General features: G+C 47.3%; 1 protein-coding gene across 1 annotated transcript in view; it reads left to right on the forward strand.

Moving 5' to 3' along the window:
• Positions 1 to 8,053: 8,053 nt before the first annotated feature.
• Positions 8,054 to 22,170, forward strand: part of LOC140454581 (uncharacterized) — a 48,364-nt gene continuing 34,247 nt past the window's right edge. The window contains exon 1 of the mRNA XM_072549439.1: positions 8,054 to 8,324. Within this exon, the coding sequence (XP_072405540.1) occupies positions 8,222 to 8,324 (103 nt within the window). The 5' untranslated portion in view covers positions 8,054 to 8,221. The remainder of the gene's footprint in view (positions 8,325 to 22,170) is intronic.

The following is a 22,170-nucleotide window of genomic DNA, read 5'->3' on the forward strand; positions in this document are numbered from 1 at the left end:
GCTCTGCCCGAAGTTTGTTGGTCTTCCAGAGCAAGGAGTTGATCTTGACCGGGTGTTGCAGACTGGCGCATTCCAAAGGTTAATGCTGAGGGATGCATTAAAGCTTGGGGCAGCTGCTGCCAAGGTGCAGTGGGGAAAGACCACCATCTAGGCTCTTTCTACCAAAACACAACATGGGTCTGTTCAGTTATTAGACCCTCTCGTTGCCTCGGTGTATGTAAATATTGTCCTGCATGAGTAGGAAATACCTTTGGTTTTTGTAACTGCAGGAAATGTCAGATTCCAATGTTTTGTTTTTCTTGACACGGAAAGACTGTACAGGACTGCTTTAATACCTGTGAATGTAGATTAAGGTTTTTTTTTAATGAATAAAGTAATAAAAACAAACTCCAGGCTATTAACTCAGCCTAAAGTTAAAATGCTCATCCATACTTGCTGAACCAGCAGTCTGACGATGATCGATGACTGTGTGTGCGTAAGCTGATTCTTAGAAATTAAAATTAAAATTCGACGTTGTTTAACACATTGTTTTCCTCAGCTGATTTACCATTTCATTAGCATGTTTCCATTGTTAGGTATCTATCACTCTTGTTTGAATATAGTTATGGGAAATCTTGCTACGAGTGGATGTCAATAAGTACAGCCCTGAAAGAAAATCTTCTTTCTGAACAAACTTCAATTTTCTTGAAAAAGCCACCTGAGCATGACAAGAAATTGCTGTTGTGTCTCCACCTTTGAAGAAATTCCACGACTCTGAAATTCAGACATATGGTCTCTAATATTCAACTTGACTGATCATTCTCCCATTTCCCTTTGCATATTACTAGATGTGAAACCCTTCTCTGAGTGTGCATCTCGTCCACATGTTTGGGTGGGTGTAAAGTTGCTGTAATCATTTGGCAGATCAAATGTGAGAATGAATAATGCACCTGCTTTATTAACGTTTAAACAGAGTGTGCTATGAGTCGGTTTTAACAATTGACCTCCAACAAACAGGGGTTTGGCAAACACTGTCCTGCCTTTAAAAAGATTAAAAACAATCTCCTTGCAGACAGAAAGTGAGGAGAATAAAGGGGACGCAGTCAGTCTCACTCTCTTGCCAATCATTCTAAATGCAGTCAATGTTTCAATGTTTCAGGATTGATAGCAGTTCCTAATTTGCACAGCAAAATGTTATAAGATATATGGGAATTTTATTTCTGCGTGCGTACCTTTAAATTTACTGTAAATGAAGTGAGCCATGTGATCTGACAGTCTGTCTGACAGTAAGCCTTGTTGGGTTATGCATTACAGTCAGGAGACCTTTGAGAGACATGCCCAAAATATCATCACTGCATCACAGCATGTAGGCTGAATGTTTAAAGATCGCAAACTCCATCTTACCTCAAATCACTTGAAATATGATATTCTATTGGAAGCATATTTCTCTGTTGTAAACCTGTAGCTTAATACTAGCACAGACACTTATGTAATGCAATGTTTGTAATGTAATGTTTGTGAGGGTGGGTTAGACAGTTGGTTTGTAAAGGAGTGTGATGCTAGCAGTGTGGGTTCAATGAGGTTACCATGAAGGGTTCTCTTTCTTAACCTGGCCCCTCACCTGAGATGTGGTGACCCTTAGGTTAAATCACCATCAATTGTCTCTCTCTAATAAAAGAGCATGGTGAGACTTGACATGTAATGTTTGTATTTAATAGTCTGTTGTTACAAATTTCTATTGGACTCTATGATACCAGTGTCTGGTTTCATTTTTTAATGGGAGATAACATAAACATTGCCACATCAAAGTTTGAAATCTGCCACAGCAGATGGTGGAGTTGAAATTCAATAAAAACCTGGAACTAAGAGTCGAATGATGACCACGAAACTATTGTTGATGTTGGAAAAACCCATCTGGTTCACTAATGGCCTTTAGGGAAGGAAACTGCCATTCTTACCCTGGTCTGGCCTACCCGTGACTCCGGACCTATAGCAATGTGGTTGACTCTTAACTCCCCTCTGGACAATTAGGGATTGGCAGAAAGTGTTGGATGCCCACATCTGTGAGTAAATAAATTTTCTAAAAGGCATTAAAAGTACCCTGTTGGAGGAAAACTGAAGTATGAGCAGGTGCTGGAAAAGCACAGCCGGTCAGGCAGCATCCAAGGGGCAGAAGAGTTGATGTTTCGGGCTTAAGCTCTTCATCAGGGAAGTATAATTGTTAGAGATCAAAGGAAAGTCTGGATTGTTTTACTGAGAAAAAGATACAAACTCCTTAAGCTTGGAGCGTAAGCAGCATCTGGATTCATATTGCAAAGACTGAGATTCCTGAAGTCCCAAAAACGAAGTTGAAGGTTCCAGGTTATAAACTGTCCCTTTACTTCCAAGGTGAAAGGGAATGGAGGTCGAGGACAAGGTGAATAACCATTTAAGATTTTTCAGGATTGTCCCATAATTTGGCTTTACTTCCAAATAAGCCTGTTGGACTATAACATGGTGTCGTGTGATTTTTAACCTTGGCCACCCTAGTCCAACACCGGCACTTCCACATCTTCAGACGCTGTGTCTGCGTATGCCTCAGCCTGGCAGGTTTGGGTGTCTCAGACTGCGGGTGGGTTGTGGCATTGAGCTGCTAGAGTCATGTATAAGTCAAGGACCACTCCTCCCCAGCTCTCAAAGTTGCACGAGCAGCCACCCCCTCCCATCCCTATTTCCCCCCCACCCTCCGAGGGAGAAGTGTCCCTTATTTATTTCACTCAGAGTTAGTTACCCTGGCAGCTAATTAGCATTTCTACCTGATTGCAATGATATGTGTTTCATGGGAAAGAGAGCAAGTGAAAACCTTTCTGAGATCAGGTTACAGGCCTCCTTAGAGGAGATGATGACATGCTGATGCTTTGGGGTCACATGCTCAAATCTCAACATGGACACTGGTGGAATTTAAATTCATCTAATCAGTCTGGAATTGAAGGCTAGTCTCAGTGATGATGATCATGAAATTATAATCCGTTATTTTTAGAAATATAGAATCCCTGCAATGTAGGGGCAGGCTATTCAACCCATCAAGTCCACACCAACCCTCCAAAGAGCATCCCACCCACCTATCTGATCTATATAACCCTGCATTTCCCATGACTGATCCACTTAACCTGCACATCTTTGGACTGTGGGAGGAACCTGAAGCATCCAGAGGAAACCCACACAGACACATAGAGGATGTGCAAACTGCACCCAGGCTGTCAGCCTGAGGCTGGAATCAAACCCAGGTCTGTGGTGCTGTGAGGCAGCAGTTCTAACCACTGAGCCACCGTACCGCCAATATTGTAAAAATTCATCTGGTTCACTAATTCTCTGTAGGGTAAGAATCTGCCAACCTTTTCCGGTCTGGCCTACAGGTGACCTCAGACCCACTGCAATGTGGTTGACTCTTAGCTGCCCTCAGAAATAATGTCAAGAGTCACTCAGTTCAAAGGGCAAATAGGGATAGGAGAAAGAAATACTGGATGACTGTAGCAAGAAAGTATAAATGTAAAAGATATTTCATGTATGGCAGACAGAAATGTCTGTGTGGTCAGCAGAGACAAAATTTACTTGGCTTTGCAGAATAACCAGGTGTAGTCTATTTTGAAAAGATAGCTGTTAGAGCATTCCAGGACTCTTCTCAGGTCAAGGTCAAAAACAGTTATCAGAACTATTCAAAAACTGAGGCAAGTCCTCAGAAATGGTTCCTCAAAGTCCCTACTCAGTGATATTGGAATACAGATCCCATTGGAATCTATGTGCAACTATTTGCCCTAAGGGTAGTAATTCTGCACGCAAATCCATGTTAATGTTACATGCTCATCTCTGTAGTTTAAAGTACATATCCCTGACAAAAAGATTAGTGTTTTTCGTCACAGTTTAAACTTTAGTAGCTGAATTTTAAATCTTGTTTTGTCATTCCTTTGCTATTAACTGAAAGTTTGAATCTTTTTAAAAGTTATAGGTCTCTACGATGATTGAAGCAAACTTCCCACAATCAGCAATGGTGATAATGAACCACCGGTGATGGGGATTGAGGGATAAATATTGAGCAGAACAGTGAACAAAACTCAAATAAAAGTAAAATACTGCAGATGTTGAAAATCTGAATAAAAGCAGAGAATGCTGGAGAAAGCTCAGTGGGTCTGGCAGCATCTGCAGAGAGAGCAACAGAGTTAATGTTGAGTCCAATATGACTGTTCAGAATGAAGTCATATTTATATATTTTTAAGAACCTTTTTAAAAATTCATGTGTGGGACGTGGACATCGCTGGCTGGTCAGCATTTATTGCCCGTCCCTAATTGCCCTCTTGAGAAGGTGGGGGTGAGCTACATTCTTGAACCGCTGCAGTCCGTGTGCTGTGGGTTGACCTACAATGTCATTCCTTTGCTATTAACTGAAAGTATGAATCTTTTTAAAAGTTATAGTCTCCACGATGATTAGGGAGAGAATTCCAGGATTTTCATCCAGTGATAGTGGAGGAACAGTGATATATTTCCAAGTCAGGATGGTGACTGGCTTGGAGGGGAACTTGCAGGGGATGGTGTTCCCATGTATCTGCTGCCCTTGTCCTTTGAGATAGAAATGGTCGTGGGTTTGGAAGATGCTGTCTGAGGACCTTTGATTTGAGTTGGTTTATGGTCATGTGTGAGCTGAAAATGTGTTGCTGGAAAAGCGCAGCAGGTCAGGCAGCATCCAAGTTACAGGAGAATCGACGTTTCGGGCATCAGCCCTTCTTCAGGAATGAGGAAAGTGTGTCCAGCAGGCTAAGATAAAAGGTAGGGAGGAGGGACTTGGGGGAGGAGCGTTGGGAATGCGATAGGTGGAGGGAGCTCAAAGTGAGGGTCATAGGCCGGAGTGGGGTGGGGGCGGAGAGGTCAGGAAGAAGATTGCAGGTTAGGAAGGCGGTGATGCGGCGGAGACGAAGGAATTGGGAATATGGGATGGCGTTTTTACAGGGGGCAGGGTGGGAGGAGATGTAGACTAGGTAACTGTGGGAGTCAGTTGGTTTATAGTAAATGTCCGTGTCGATTTGGTCACCTGAGATGGAAATGGAAAGGTCTAGGAAGGGGAGGGAAGGAGTCTGAGACGGTCTAGGTGAATTTGAGGTCGGGGTGGAAAGTGTTGGTAAAGTGGATGAACTGTTCAACCTCCTCGTGGGAGCACGAGGCAGTGCCGATACAGTCATCGATGTAGCGGAGGAAAAGGTGGGGGGTGGGGCCAATGTAGCTGCGGAAGATGGACTGTTCCACATATCCTACGAAGAGGCAGGCCTTTGGTTATTGTCATATGTACCTAAGTACAATGAAAAGTGTTGTTTGTGAGCAGTACAGGCAGATCATAGTAAGTAATTACATACAGATCATTGAGTGCTTGGACAGAGTGAGGCATCCAGGTTACTTTGCACAGGAGGTGTGTGAAACAAGATCAGCATGAACAAGATCAAAGTCAAGATTAGAGTGATGCTGGAAAAGCACTGCAGGTCAGGCATCATCCGAGGAGCAGGAGAGTCAACGTTTTGGGCCAAAGTTCTTCATCAGGAATGAGGCTGGGAACCTCGGGCGTGGAGAGATAAATGAGAGGGGGTTTGGGGCTGGGGGAAAGATAGCTGAGAGTGTAATAGGTGGATGGAGGTGGGGGTGAAGGTGATAGGTCAGAGAGGAGGGTGGAATGGATAGGTGGGAAGGAAGATTGACAGATGGGACAGGTCATGAGGGTGGTGCTGAGCTGGAAGTTTGGAACTGGGGAAAGGTGGGGAGAGGGGAAATGAGGAAACTGGTGAAGTCCACATTGACGCCATGGGGTTGAAGGGTCCCGAGGCAGAAGATGAGGTGTTCTTTCTCCAGGCGTTGGGTGGCGAGGGAGTGGCGGTGGAGGAGGCCCAGGACCTGCATGTCATCAGCAGAGTGGGAAAGGGAGTTGAAAAATCAGCCACAGGGCGGTAGAGTTGATTGGTGCGGGTGTCCCGGAGATGTTCTCTGAAACGCTCTGCGAGTAGGCATCCAGTCTCCCCAATGTAAAGGCGACTACAACGGATACAATAAATGACAAGTGTGGAAGTGCAGATGAAACTTTGATGGATGTGGAAGGCTCCTTTGGGGCGTTGGATGGGGGTGAGGGAGAGGGTGTGGGCACAGGGTTTGCAATTCCTGCGGTGGCAGGGGAAGGTGCCATGAGGGAAGGGTGGGTTGTTGGGGGGGCGTGGACCTGACCAGGTAGTCACCGGGGGAATGGTCTTTATGGAAAGTGGATAAGGGTGGGGGGAGAAATATATCTCTGCTGGTGGGGTAGAAGTATTCGACGTCACAAAGCGTATTGAATTTGTTGGTGCGTGGATGGAGCGGGAGAAGGTAAGGCCTTTGCTGAGGACTGAGCCTCAGTGATGGGGAGGTCAGGGGGAGAGTGAAAACTCGGCAGGGCTGGGAGCTAGGACCTAGTATAGGGCTGGAGATGGGAGTGGGTAACAAGATCAACATTATTTGATGGATCTTTGGCGAATGTCTGCAGTGCATCTTGTAGATGGTACACACTGCTGCTACTGAGAGTTGATGGTGGAGGGAGTGGATGCTTATGGATGTTGTGCCAATTAAGTGGGCTGCTTTGTCCTGGATGGTGTCAAGCTTCTTGAGTGTTTTTGGAGCTGCACTCTACAGGCAAGTGGGGAGTATTCCATCACACTCCTGACTGGTGCATTGTAGACAGTAGATAAGTTTTGTGGAGTCAGGAGATGAGTTACTCAATGCTATATTCTTAGCTGTGGGGAATATAGAGGGGAATATATGGGGAATATAGAGTTATCCTGGACTCAAAAGGTTTACTGTGTTTCTATTCCTGCAGTTGCTGTCAGACCTGCTGGGTTTCTCTGGTGATTAAGAATTGTAGAGGTTGTACAGCATGGGAAAAGACCTTTCAGCCCATCATGTCCATATCAATCATCCAGTAAGTATTTATTCTCATACCATTTGTTTGTTTTGACACAAGGGAAAGCTTACTGTCCTGGAATGTTTTAGGGTTCAGAAAAGATTTTACAAGGATGCTGGAAGGCTTGAGCTATGGGGAGATGCTGAATAGACTGGTGCTATTTTCCCTGGAGCATCAGAGGCTGAGGGGTGACCTTATAGAGGTTTATAAAATCATGAGGGACATGGATAGGGTAAAGGGCCAAGGTCTTTTCCCTGGGATGAGGGAATCCAGAACTAGAGGGCATAGGTTTAAGGTGAGAGGGGAAAGATATAAAAGGGATGAAGGGGCAACTTTCTCATGCAGAAGGTGGTGTGAATGGAATGAGCTGCCAGAGGAGGTGGTGGAGGCTGGTACAATTAAAAAGCATCTGGATGGGTATATGAATAGGAAGGGTTAATAGGGATATGGGCCAAATGCTGGCAAATGGGAGTAGATTAATTTAGGACATCTGGTCGGCATGGATGAGTTGGACCAAAGGGTCTATTTCTGTGCTGTATATCGCTCAGACTCTATGTGCACCCCTAATGGGAACTGGTTGTTCTGAAACCAAATCGACATTTGACAAAATGATATAACTGTTCCATACGGACTCCCCCTCCATCTCAGTTTGGCTGACCCTTGGTTCCCACTGCTGCCTTGTAGACTCCAGACAAGCAGGAGGCTGGAAGAACACAGCAAGTCAGGGAACATTAGGAGGTGGAGAATTAACGTTCTGGGCAAAACCCTTTGTTTGGAGGGTTCTCCACCTCCTGGTGCAGCCTGGCTTGCCGTGTTCTTCCAGCCCCCTGCTTGTCTACTTTGGATTCCAGCATCTGCAGTTTTATTTTTGTCTCTAAGCCTTGTCGGCTTTGACTGGGATGGATCCATTCGTCTAACTTCTGAAAAGTCCGGACCGGGTTTTGGTTCGCGCTCCGGTCCGTGTCGGGGACGGGGGGGCGGGGCTTGCGATCCAGTCCTGGATTTCCCAGGCGCCCGGCTCCTGAGGGCTTGGGGGGGGGGGCGGGGCGTGGGGGGGGGCGGGGCGTGGGGGGGGGGCGGGGCGTGGGGGGGGGCGGGGCGTGGGGCGCTGTGTTGCGTCACTGGCCTCGCGAGTAGGGGTTTCCCCCCGGCGCGCGGGCGCCTCCGCCCAATCAGAGCGCGAGCTCCGCCCTGGGGAATTCCAGGCAAGTAGCGAAAAAAAAGAGAAACTGAAATAAACAGAGAGGCGCGGCGGCGGCAGTGGCGGGGGGACCCCCTCAGACCCTGCTAGAGGCAGTAATGAGGGGTAACGAGCAGCAGCACACCCCGACAGAGGCAGCGATGAGAGGCAAGGAGGAGCAATCGCAGCAGCAACTCTCCTTGGGCCTTTCAGGTCCTCCAGGTGGGTGTCTTCTCTCACTCTTTCTCCCTTACTCCAGTTTCTTACGATCATCCTCTCCGTCTGTCTGTATTTCTCATCTCCCCTGCCCTGTCCGTCTCTCTCCCTGAGCCCCGTGCGTTTGTAAGTCACTGATCTTCCCCCCCCCCCCCCCATCCTGAGTCTGTCTGCCCTCCCCCGCTCTTATGTGTGCCCGTATCTGTCTCCCTGTGTGCGCCTGTTTCTGTATTCTGATCTTTGTTTTTCCCTGACCCGTTCTGTCTGTAAATTACTGACTTCCCACCCATGAGTCCGTCCCTCCAACCCTGTGTCCTGGCGCCTCTGACCGTGTGTCTGTCACAATTTCTCACTGTCTGTATGTCTGCCTGTCACTGTCTCTTCAACGCTGCTCTCTGTCATCCATTTGTGTTCCTGTTTCTATATCCCTAGCTCTTGTTTGTCTCTGTTACTGACACTTTATGCTTGTGTGCATCAGTGTCCCCTTTGTCTGTATTGCCAGTCCTATGTCTCTGTATCGCTGATCCCGATATCTATTGACAATAGAAACAAGGGTGACTTAATGAAAAAAAAGTTCATGCAGTGAGTGGTTAAGGACTGGAATGCACTGCCTGAGAATGTGGTGAAGGCACAGTCAATAAAGGCATTGAAAGGGTAATTACATTGTTATTTATGATTGAAGAATATGGAGAGTTACTGGCAGAAGGCACTGCTTGAATTGTTCAGTCGGGGAGTGATACGGTGGGTTAAATGTCCCCTGATGTAATTCTGTGATTCTGTCATTGTCCCTTACCCCTGTGTATTTGTCATAATTCCCCAACCTTGTATCTATCAGTCACCTACAAGTGTGTGTATGTGTCTCTGCATCCTGACAACAACATGTGGGCCCGTCTGTTCTTGTATCACGTGTGCCACCCACCCCTTTATCTGTTTGTATTCCTGTGCCTATCTTGAGTATCCTTGCCCTCCCCCGGTGTTGTTAATGACAGATGCGCAGTGTGGTGTTTGGCCCTTTCAACTTGATCTCTTAACTGTTTCCAACTCTCCCTCCCACAGTCCATTTTCTACCTTTATGTATACAATGAATGGTAGCGCCCTGGGTAGTGTTGTAGAACAGAGACCTTGGGTTCAGGTACATAATTCTTTGAAATTTGTGTCACAGGTGGTTAAGAAGGCGTTTAGCATACTTGCCTTCAATTACTCAGACCTTTGCGCATAGGAGTTGGGAGGTTGTACGGGACGTTGGTGAGGCCTGTTCTGGAGCACTGCATCCAATTCTGGTCCCCCTGTCATAGAAATGATGTTGTTATATTGGAGAGAGTTCAGAAAAGATCTATCCATTGCTGGGAATGGAAGGTTTGAGTTATAAAAATATCTGGATCTTTTGGGACCCTTCACGAGCATGTTGGAGGTTGAGGGTCATATTTTTAAAAATGTGTTGCTGGAAAAGCGCAGCAGGTCAGGCAGCATCAAAGGAACAGGAGAATCGACGTTTCGGGCATAAGCCAAAGTTGAGGGTTATAAATGATGAGGGGTGAATAACAAAGGTCTTTCCCCCAGGGTGGGCAGTTCAAAACAAGGGGGCATGTTTTTTAAGGTGAGAGTGGCAAGTTTTAAAAGGGGGCAACTTTTCTATGCAGAGAGTGCTCCGTGTGTGGAATAAACTACCAGGGTGGATGTAGACACAATTACAACATTTAAAAGATATTTGAACAGGTCCGTGAATAGGAAAGGCTTGGCGGGATATGGGCTGAATGCAGGCAAGTGGGACTAGTTCAGTTTGGGAACATGGTCGGAGTGCTCAAGTTGGATGGAAGAATATGTTTCTATGCTGGATGATTCTGAGATGAGGGGTGGTGGGTTAGGTGGATTGGAGTGCTACAGTGGGGATGAGTGGTGTTACTAAGAAGATTTATAAACGATGTTGCAGTTAGCAAGCCAGTTAAACATCACAAATCAACACAATGTGTGTGTTTTAAAATTGTGATGCAATGCTGCAGTTGTGTGGGGGCACTACAAGGGATCAAAGCAAGGTCACTGCCCTAAGGTTTAAGAACATAAGATGGTCAGCGATTAAACCCAGTGGAGACTTAACCCTTCGCGACACATTTCTGGAGAATCTCGACAAGCCCAGGAGGGAGACAGAAAATAGCCAGGGTTATGGTGTTGGGGGAGGTGGGTGGTTGGGGGGGGGGTAGTGTAGCTGCAGATTGGATGGCAGCTGGTGTGTAGCCTAAACACCAGCACGGACCAGTGGGGCCGATTGGCCTATTTCTGCCTGGTGCTATTTAAGGCCCTGCTTTGAATAGGTAAATAGGAACTGCTTATACGAATGAACTGTCTTGGGCAGTTGGACTGATTTGTAAATCAATTCCTGTCTCTTTTTCTAAAAAGAGCAATTATTATTCTGAGCGGTAGCAAAATAGCTGGCATAGAAAGACGGGACCTGGCCTGAGATGTCTGCAGTGTGGTTTCGGGACGTGTACTGAATATGAGAATTTTATTTAAGTACCATCAGATCTCCCATGGGGTCCCCCGTGGGTAGGCTTGAGTCTGCTTTGTGACTGTGATGTTGTGCTGTCAACCTGGTACGGGGTTTTGAGATGATTGGACTGAAAGACATATACCAAAGGAATATTATTCTTACCGGTGAGACCAAGCCAGTGTAGCCACTGATGAACAACCTAGGACTGCAGATGGTGGATACCAGAGTTTAGATCAGAGTGGTGCTGGAAAAGCACAGCAGGCCAGGCATCATCCGAGGAGCAGGAGAGTCGATGTGTGGGGCAAAAGCCCTTCATCACTATTGCCCGACACATTGACTCTCCTGCTCCTTGGATGCTGTGCTTTTCCAGCGCCACTCTGATGTCAGGTTGTTTATCAGTGTTTAGATTAAACAGAGAGAAGTTACTGTTTTGTAAATGTCACGCTGCAGGTCGGTAATAGATGATTTTGTAAAGGTTGATCCACATGTAAAATATAGTGTGAGGCTCTGCACGCTTGGAGCACAGCAGATCAAAGAAACAGCAAGCTGAATGTTTTCTGAAAACGGTTTCTTCCTGGCTGATTAAAACACTGCCCTTTTTGTTCTTTGATGTGATCAAAGTTGCCATTTTATGTTGGGGCGCTGTATTTTAGTTTTGCCTGCTAGTCGAAAATTGACTTGTTCAAGACACTTTTTATTTAAAAAAGGTGGAACAAACACTCGATGGCACGTTCAGCGTTGGGGGGAAGGACGGATTTCAGGAGTGGCGTGAGAGTCAGGGTCGAAGGATTCAATGTGAGCTACCAATTTAAAGGGGCAAGTCTACTTGGAGAGATGGGAGAATTCTGCAACATTAATTGAAATGCAAGAAACGATTAATGTAGGACATCTGGCTGCTTTACACTCTGGTGGAGGTGTTCACCTCTCTGAAGTTTCCGGTTTTAGTTTTGGAGGTGGCTCAATTGTTGGACACACAACACACACACATATACACACACACACACACACACACACACACACACACATACACACACACAAAGCAATGTTTCACTGTTTGGGAACAGGCTTGTTTGTTATCCTTGCCTTACTGAGGTCTTGATTACTTTGCGGTCAATCGACTGACTTATTCTGTCTCTCAAAAAGCCTAATGTGAGTCAGTCGCCCAGAAGCCTGGTGAGACCCGCCTCCTGCTTGTTATTTATAGACTGGGGAAAGCCTCCACTAATTAGCTAGTGGAGGGAGAAGATAACACTCTCATGACGTCATGATGTGGAGGAGCCAGTGTTGGACTGGGGTGAACAAAGTTTAAAAATCTCACAGCACTCCAGGTTAGAGTCCAACAGGTTTAATTGGAAGCACTAACTTTTGGGGCGCTGCTCCTTCATCAGGTGGTTGTCTTGTTGGACTGTAACCTGTTGGACTATGCCCTTCGGCCCAACAAGTCCACACCGACCCGCCAAACAGCAACCCACCCAGACCCATTCCCCTACATTTACCCCTGACTAATGCACCTAACACTACGGGCAATTTAGCATGGCCAGTTCACCTGACCTGCACAACTTTGGACTGTGGGAGGAAACCGGAGCACCTGGAGGAAACCTGGGTTGTTGTGTGGTTTTTAACTCTTGTCTTGATGTGTTGGTCAAACCTGAGCTAAATCTCTTTGCACTCCATTCTCTTGCTCCCTTTTGTATAAGGACACAAGCAACAAGAGCACATGGACAGCTGAGCATCCTGGGATTGTATTAATTAGAGTTTAGAAGATTAAGGGGAGATCTATTAGAAACATACAAGATAATTCATGGCTTAGAAAGAGTGGATGTTGGGAAATTGTTTCTGCTAGGCGGGGAGACTAGAACTCAGCACAGCCTTAGAATTAGAGGGAGTCAATTTAGAATGGAAATGAGGAGACATTACTCCAGCCGGAGGGTGGTGGGCCTGTGGAATTCATTACCACGGACCCCAGTGTAGGCCGGGACATTAAATGTCTCCCAGGCAGAGATTGATAAATTCTTAATCTCACAAGGAATTAAGGGATATGGGGAGGGTGCAGGTAAGTGGCGTTGAATTGCCCATCAGCCATGATTGAATGACGGAGTGGACTCGATGGGCCGAATGGCCTTACTTCCACTCCTATTTTTTATGGTCTTATTCAGCCCCTTGAGATTCAATAAATTGGGGAGGAAGATGACAGTATAGTGCTACCAGAAGAGTAATCCAAAGGCCTGTGTTAATGCTTTCGAGATATAGATTCAAATCCCACTAAGATAGCTTTCAGGGCAATTAGGGAGGGGTAGCAAATGCCCATATCCTGTGGAAACAAAATGGGGCGACATGGTGACTTGGTAGTTAGCACTACAGCCTCACAGGACCAGGGACCCAGGTTCGACTTCAGCCTCGGGTGACTGTCTCTGGAGTGTGCATGTTCCCTCTGTGTCCGCTCTGAGTGCTTCACTTTCCTCCCATAATCCAAAAATGTGCAGTTTAGGGTGGATGGACCATGCTAAATTGCCTCGTAATGTCCAGGGGCGTGCAGGCTAGGTGGGTTAGCCATGGGGAAATGCAGGGCCACAGGGATAGGGTGGGTCTAGGTGGGAGGGTGTTTGGAGAGTCGGTGTAACTGGATGGGCTGAATGGCCTGCTTCCACACTGTGTGGATTCTATAATTCTGAGATCATCGCTGAGCGGGTTGCAGCCTTAATTCCATGTTCCTTCTGACACCCAGTCCCACCTCCTGTAACCCTCAACTCCCTTGTCATTCAAACTAACCCAGCCTTCAACATATTCAAGAACACAACCCCCGCTGCTCCTGGAGGAAGAGAATCTGAAAGACTAAAATCCCTCAGAGAGAAGAAATCCCTCCTCATACTTGTCTATAAGTGTAAGTCACTTCATCTTTAACCCATGTCCTGTTCCCCTGCCCCAACCCCTGCCTTCTCCTATTTTAGATTCCCCCCATTGAGGAAACAACCCTCTCTATGTGCCCTGTAGGATCCCCCTGAATCATGTTTCAATAAGATCACCTCTTATTCTAAACTCCAATAAGTGGAAATGCAAATAGTATTTAAATAGTGTTTTCTATCCACCCGCTCCCTCTGCCCTTCCCCTGTGTTGCTGGCTCCTGGCTGAAACGTGGTCCCCCAGGCTGTCCCCTCTCAGAGTTTAATCAGGAGAGCTTGGTGTTTTGGCCTGTACTCCTCGAAATCATCGCGAGCTCACCCCGCCACCCCAGGTCCTACTAGCCTTCGCTGGCTCCCGCTCTGGCAATGCCTTGCTTTGTAAAAGTCCCATGCTTGGTTCCAAATCCCCCATTGGGCCTATTCCCTGCCTTGATTTGGAGATGCCGGTGTTGGACTGGGGTGGACAAAATTAGAAATCACACAACACCAGATTATAGTCCAACAGTTTTAATTGGAAGCACTAGCTTTCGGACAACCACCTGATGAAGGAGCAGCGCTTCGAAAGCTAGTGCCTCCAATTAAACCTGTTGGACTATAACCTGGTGTTGTGTGATTCTTAACTTTATTCCCTGCCTGTCAGTATAATCTCCTCTGGCTCCATAACTGACAAAATCTCTGCTCTTCTATAATTCTGTTCTCTTGAGTGTCCTCCAGTTTTAATTGCTGCACCATTGGTATCCAGGCTCTCTCATTCCTGGGCCCTGTGCTATAGAATTTCCTCCCTAATACACACACTCACACTCACCCGAATACAAACACACACACACACACACACACACACAGACAGGCATACACATACACACACACACAGACAGGCATACACATACACACACACACACACAGACAGGCATACACATAAACACACAGACAGGCATACACATACACACACACACACACACACAGGCATACACATACACATAAACACACAGACAGGCATACACACACACACACACACAGACAGGCATACACATACACATAAACACACAGACAGGCATACACATATACACACACACACACACAGACAGGCATACACATACACATAAACACACACACACACACACAGACAGGCATACACACACACACAGACAGGCATACACATACACACACACACACACACACACACAGACAGGCATACACATACACACACACACACAGACAGGCATACACATACACATAAACACACACACACACAGACAGGCATACACACACACACACACAGACAGGCATACACACACACACACACACACACACAGACAGGCATACACATACACATAAACACACAGACAGGCATACACATACACACAGACAGGCATACACATACACACACACACACAGACAGGCATACACATACACACACACACACACAGAGACAGGCATACACATACACACACACACACACACACACAGACAGGCATACACATACACATAAACACACACACACACACAGACAGGCATACACATACACACACACACAGACAGGCATACACATACACATAAACACACACACACACACAGACAGGCATACACATACACATAAACACACACACACAGACAGACAGGCATACACATACACACATAAACACACACACACACACACAGACAGGCATATACATACACACATAAACACACATACACACACACACAGACAGGCATACACATACACATAAACATACACACACACACAGACAGGCATACACATATACACACACACACAGACAGGCATACACATACACACACACACAGACAGGCATACACATACACATAAACACACACACACAACACCGTGCACACACACACACACACACATAAACACACACACACAACACTGCGCACACACACCGCACACACACATATACTTTCTCTCTCTTTACCACCTTCTTTCCTTTAAGATGCTCCTGCCTCTTCAATCAAACCTGCACTGCCACCCCCATCATGATGCAATGTCATTTTCTTCACTAATGATCCTCTGAAGTGTCTTGGGATCTTTTACATTAGGGTGCTACCTCAATGCAAGTAGTTGTTGACTGATCTCTCTTCTGCTGCTGTGTAAAATGGCTTTATTGCTTGGTCGACAAAGCCACACCTCCTGCAGATGAAAGTAAAACGGGAAATGCAAATCATTGGGACTGTGAAGTCCAGAGTGGGTTGCGAATACTCCCAGGAGAAAGTGAGGATCGCAGATGCTGGAGATCAGAGTCGTAAGTCTGGCGTTGGAAAAGCACAGCCGGCCAGGCAGCATCCGAGGAGCAGGAGAATTGACGTTTGACATTCCTGATGAAGTGGTCTGGCCCGAAACGTCAATTCTCCTGCTCCTCGGATGCTGCCTGACCTGCTGTGCTTTTCCAGCAACACACTCTCGACTGTGAATACTGCCACATTTGCCTGGATGAATGCAGCTATGACATACCTCAAGAGGCCTGATAGCATCCAGGACACACAGCAACCTGCTTCAGTATCACCCCCACGCTCCACCTTCAGCATTCACTCTGTCCATCAACGACACTCAGTGTGTACTGTCTACAAGATGCACTATAGAAGTCCAGGCTCCTTTTGATAACACTTTCCAAGCCCGTGACCTCCCAAGGGCAAAATCAGCAGATACACAGGAACACATTTACAAGTTCTCCTTCAAGCTGCACATCATCCAGATTGGGAAATAGCTCGCTAGTCCTTCAGAATAATTGGCTCAAAATCCTGGAACTGTCTCCCTAAACAGCACTGGGCTGTATCTGCACTGCACAGTCTGAGGAAGGCAGCTTGCCATCTCATATTAAGGGGCAATTAAGGATAGAATCCGTACAGTGTGGGAGCAGGCCATTCGGCCCATCAAGTCCACACCCAGAGCATCCAACCCAGACCCAACCATCCCTGTAACCCTGCATTTCCCATGGCTAATCCACTTAACCTACACACATCCCTAGACACTACAGGAAATTTAGCGCGACCAGTCCACCTAACCCGCATATCTTTGGACTGTGGAAGGAAACCGGAGCATCTGGAGGAAACCCACGTAGACACATGGGGAGAAAATGCAAACTCCACACAGACAGTCTCCTGAGGGTGGAATCGAACCCGGGTCCCTGGTGCTGTGAGGCAGTGGTGCTAAACCACTGAGCCACCATACCGGATGGGCAATAATTGCTGGGGCACCCACATCCCAGGGATAAACAAAAAGTTGCTTCTAAGATATGATGCAGCAACCAACAGTTCTCTTTTTTGAGCAACTTCTTTCAATGGCCTCCTTCAGTGCTCTTGCATTTCTCAACAATTGGTATCTTTCATCTCTCAGTCTTTGTACCACGGCCAACCGTCCAGGAACCAACCTGGAGTTTCTGGCAATGAAAGATTAATCTCCTTGGAGACTAAGCTGTGGTTCGGCCGCAACTGGAGAACTGCGTCCTGTTCTGGTTGAGGAAGGATGCAAAGGTGGAGTAGGGCTGTATCAGGAGTGCGGGAGCTTAGCTACGAGACTCAGTTGGAGAAACTGAGGTTGCCGATCCTTGTTTTAAAGGAGACTGATGAAAGACTAGAGAGAGGTGCACAAGATACTGACAGGTTTAAAATAAGGCAGTATATGAACAATTTCTCCCATTCACTGGGAGCAGGGTGACCACAGATTTAAGGTTCCTGGGAAAGAGGCAACAAGAGCGGATGAGGTGGAACTTTCTGCCTAAGTTTGAAGCAAAGAGGATGAATAATTTTCAAAAGGATGAACCCTTGAGGAAAAAGTAATCTTGCAGAGACTGTGCGATAGGATCAAGCATGGAGTGGTTTCCTTTTCTTTCGACTTTCTCTTTACAAGAGTAGAGGAGGGTTTACTCTGTATCTAAACCCGTGCTGTCCATTTCCTGGGGGAGTGTTAGATGGGGACAATGTAGCTTTGTGCCATATCTAACCCCATGCTGTCCCTGTCCTGGGAGTGATTTGATGAGGACAGTGTAGAGAGAGTTTTACACCTTATCTAATCCCATGGTCTCCCTGTTCTGGGAGTGATTTGATGAGGACAGTGTAGAGAGAGTTTTACACTGTATCTAATCCCATGGTATCCCTGTTCTGGGAGTGATTTGATGAGGGCAGTGTAGAGAGAGCCTTACTCTGTATCTAATCCCGTGCTGTCCCAGTCCTGGGAGTGATTTGATGAGGACAGTGTAGAAAGAGTTTTACTTTTAGTTTAAAAGGGCAGAGAGAGCTTTACTAAACCAGTGCTGAATCTATCCTAGGAAATGTTTGTTGGGGATAGTGTCAAGGGAATTTTAGTGTGAAGTTAAAAGAGTAAAGGGTGCTTTTCTCTGTAATTAACCCCATACTGCACCTGTCCTGGGAGTATTTAATGGGGTCAGCTTTGAGGGCACTTTACTTTCAGTTTAAATGTGTTGAGCAGGAGAATGGAGCTGACTGGATTGCTCTATAAACAGCCAAGATGATGCGAAGGGGAGATGCTGATGTCGTGTAGTATCACTGAACTGCTAATCCTGTGTCCCAGGTTAATGTTCTGACGATGTGGGTTTGGACGACCGATGGTGAAATTTTAACACCAGGAATTCAAACCACGGCTAAGGACTGAGATGAGGAACAGTTTCTTCACTCAGAGGCTGGTCAATCGGTGGCATTCTCCTCCCAGGGAGGCCAAGTCACCGACTATATTCGACAAAGAGACTTGATGGGATAAGGTTCCTGTGATGCAGCAGGTATGCCCCTGCCTCGGAACCAGGAGGCCTGGCTTCAAGTCCCTCCTGCTCCAGAGGTGTGCATTAACATTCCTGAGCAGGTTGACGGGAAGATATCTCGGCTTGATGGGCCGAGGGGCCCCTCCTGTGTCCCTCTGGCTCTGAGCTCATGTGGAAAAGCATGGCGTCATTTGCAAAAGGGCTCTCCTCCCCCTCTTCAAAGGCATCTTATGTTTGTCAGAGACTAAAAACGTGAAGGGGAAGTGGAGCTGGAAAGGTTGCTGTGATTGTTTGTCATGGCTGATGGCAGTCAGTCAGAAACCTTTGGGATTTTTCCCAAATACAATTGGCCACTTGAAGTACTGAGTCATTTTCCATGTTCCATTAGCAGCCGTTTGTTCCTGTTTGTTCTCCCTCACCTCTTGAGGACTGAGGAAGTTGGAGCTGACCACTCGGCCCATTGAACTCTCCCTGTCCCTCGATCTTCTGAAACGTTGCCACTTGTCAGCTGCTCAGTAGCAGTGAATTTGGCCAATCCGTCAATCGGCATTGCTAAGAGACGAAAATAGAAGTAGCTGGGAAAGCTCAGCAGGTCTGGCAGCATCTGTGGAGAGAAATCAGGATTAACGTTTCGGGGTCGAGTGGCCCCCTTCCTCAGAACTCATTCATTGACCCTGTCTCCCTATCTACTTGTAACAGAAATTGCTGGAAAACCTCAGCAGGTCTGGCAGTACTCTGTTGAGAGAAATCAGAGTTAACGTTTCAGGCTGACCCCTGAACAGATGCTGCTGAGCTTTTCCAGCAATTTCTGGTTTTGTCTCTGATTTACAGCATCTGCAGTTCTTTCAGTTTTCATTTACAAGTAACGGTCTTAATACAAGGAAATAGAGTCCTTTGCGATGAGGACGGTAAGAATTATTCTGAAAATGCCTCTCGGCACAAATAAATGGAAATGGAGAGGTAGTGAAACAGCAAGAGCAAAATGCAAGCTAAAGATTAAATCCAGAAAAGAGAGTGTTAGAATTCTCAGAGCTGGAAAACAGAGAGCAAAGTGGAAGCAGGAGAAAGCAGGGATGATCTGGGTATTTTTGAAGGATGGATCTCAGAGTGGCTTTCAATGAACTATTGTAGATAGGAGGGGAGGGCATGCGGGAGACCAGAGTGGCCCACTGTGTGACAGCAGGTATCCTAGCTACAGTTAGCTACCAACAGCCACGGTGTTGCTCAAGGAGGACAATGTAGTCACTCGCCGCACTGCTTTTGTGGGAGCTTGCTGTGCACAAAATGGCTGCTGCCTTTCCCACGTTACCGTGGCGACTGCACTTGAAGCAGAAGTAATTCAGTGGCTGTGAAGGGGTTTGGCGCTATATGAAGGCAAACCTTCGTTCAGAGCCAGCACTCCCTGGTCAGGCGGCCATTCCGTTGTGGACCGAGCAAGTTGGCTGAGCGGGGCATCGCAGTCAGGTGACCCCCCCCCCCCCCCCCAGCTCCGTCTCTCATCATTGGTCATGTCCATCATTGGCGACCAGCCGTCGTTTTTCACCACTGGATGGCAGGATCCAATTCTTGACTGGATGGTGCAGACTGCCAGTCAAACAACCCATTTTAATCAGACAATCTTCCACTTAATAAACACTTAAAGGGGGGCGGGGCACTAAATGACAGAATTTCACATCCCTGTGAGATTTTATTTGCTGCCAACCGCACCCAGGAGCTCCAATGTCCAGGAGACTCTTTGTTAATTCCTGGAGATTTCAGGTCAATCCTAGACAGTTGGCAACTCCACTGGAGAGCGATCATTGTTGGACGCTGAGCTGACTTTTCCTTCCTTTTCTTCCTTCTATCCCGAATGCCAGTTTTACCACTTTGAGGATACAGGTGGTTCTGTCACTGGACTTGTAATCCAGACACTTAGGCTAATGCTGTTGAGGTCTGGCTTCAGATCCCACCACACCATAGGTTCAAATCATTGACCTGGAGAGTAAACCTTGTCTCGGTGACGGTGGCCACGAAACTTACATCGTGTGATGTGGAGGTACTGGGGTTGGTCTGGGGTGACAAGGTCAGAAGCCACACAACACCAGGTTATAGTCCAACAGGAATGTTTGCCATCACAAGCTTTAGGAGCGCTGCCCCTTCATCAAGTGAGAGAAGGAAATCTGCTCCTTCCTCATGTGACTCCAGACCCTCAGCAATATGGTTGACTCTGAAATAGACTCTCAGTTCATAGGGGCAACAGGAGATGTGGATCAAGTGCTGACCTTACCAACGCCAAAAGAGAAATTGTCAGGTCAGTGGCGATGGGCTGATTCAGTACCTGTGAGGGAGGGAGTGCTGTTAAGGAGCAGCTCAGCGGCGCCTCCAGGGCATTGTGACCAGAAGAGACAACCGAGGTTGGCACAACACACATCCCGTCTCCCATGTGGGCATGTCCTGCTACAGTGATGGTGGAATGGACACCGGCAAATAAGTACGGTCTAGCCCAATTCACCCTCCAAGAGTGGGACGTCACCTAGACCAGAGAGAGGAGTACAGGGTCAGTGATGGGGGTTGTCCTGGACTGGGTGACCATCTGAGTAACTCGGGTTCCTCAGTGCCGCTCCGAACAGTGCCCCTTGCCTTTGGCAAAGCCGGGAGGTTGGGTTGAGGGTGGCGGTGGCCGGAGTCCACTTGACGCTGCTTACCTTCCCTCCCTCCTCTGTCCACATCCTCCTGGTCACTGGCCATTTGTATTTAGCGCGCCTCACCAGGCCTCGAGCCTCCTCCCCCACCCTGGTCCGACCCCTGGTGACGTTCCGATGACACCGGTGCTGGGCTCGCCCACGTTCCGATGACATCGCGGTATCGGCCACCTCGGAGCCAGGAAGCCAATTGGCTGACTTCTCCCTGAAATCACGGTGAGGCTGCGGGTGGATGAGAAAGGAAACCTGGCGGGGGTAGACTCAGAATCACAGCGCTTCCCTTTTCTACGGAAACCTCTGCTCAAAGCTGAGGGCTTTGCCTTTGAAAGAGTGGGAGTCGAGTGCTGGAGGTGTTGGGGGCGAAAGAGGGGATTTATTGTCTCAAGTTTCTGGCAGTGGGCGTCTGGGGAAGTTTACTTCACTGTCAACCTTTGACGTGAGCTACAGCTCATTCCCGAGTTTCTCTTCCTCTTCCTGTGGCATTTTTAAAACAGGATCGAGTGTGGCCCGGCTCATTCAGATGCTGACTGAGCCCAGTCATGAGCAGCTCGCTGGACGCTCTGCGCTGAGAGGGGCTTTCCTTTCTGAAGATGATCCCCCCCCTCTGATTGATGTGATCAGAGGACTTGGCTTCGTGACTGAGGCTCACCGAGTCGCCTGCGGGTGTGCTGGGAATTTGGGTAAAGTCCAACTCGAATTTTGTGCAGGCGAAAGCAAAATGCTGTGGAGGCCTGAGGTCCGAACTAAAAACAAAGAGCTGGAGAAACTCAGCAGGTCTGGCAGTCTCCTGAGGAGCGAGGAGAGAGACACAGTTCATGTTTCAAGTCCTGCAGTGGACTCTGAAGTTCCGAAGAAGAGTTTTCAGACTCGAAGTGTTAACTTTGTTTCTCTCTCCATGGATGCTGAATTACTTCAGCACTTTGTGTTTTTGCCTTTGTGCCTTTGGGTGTGGGAAGGCTGTTGCTGGGGGTGATGACAGACTAAAGATACCGAGGTAGGACTGAGATGGGGAGAAATGTCTTCACCCAGGGAGTGGGGAGCCTGTGGGATTCTCTGTCA

The sequence above is a fragment of the Chiloscyllium punctatum genome, chromosome 29, assembly GCF_047496795.1.
Source record: "Chiloscyllium punctatum isolate Juve2018m chromosome 29, sChiPun1.3, whole genome shotgun sequence".
Taxonomy (NCBI): Eukaryota; Metazoa; Chordata; class Chondrichthyes; order Orectolobiformes; family Hemiscylliidae; genus Chiloscyllium; species Chiloscyllium punctatum.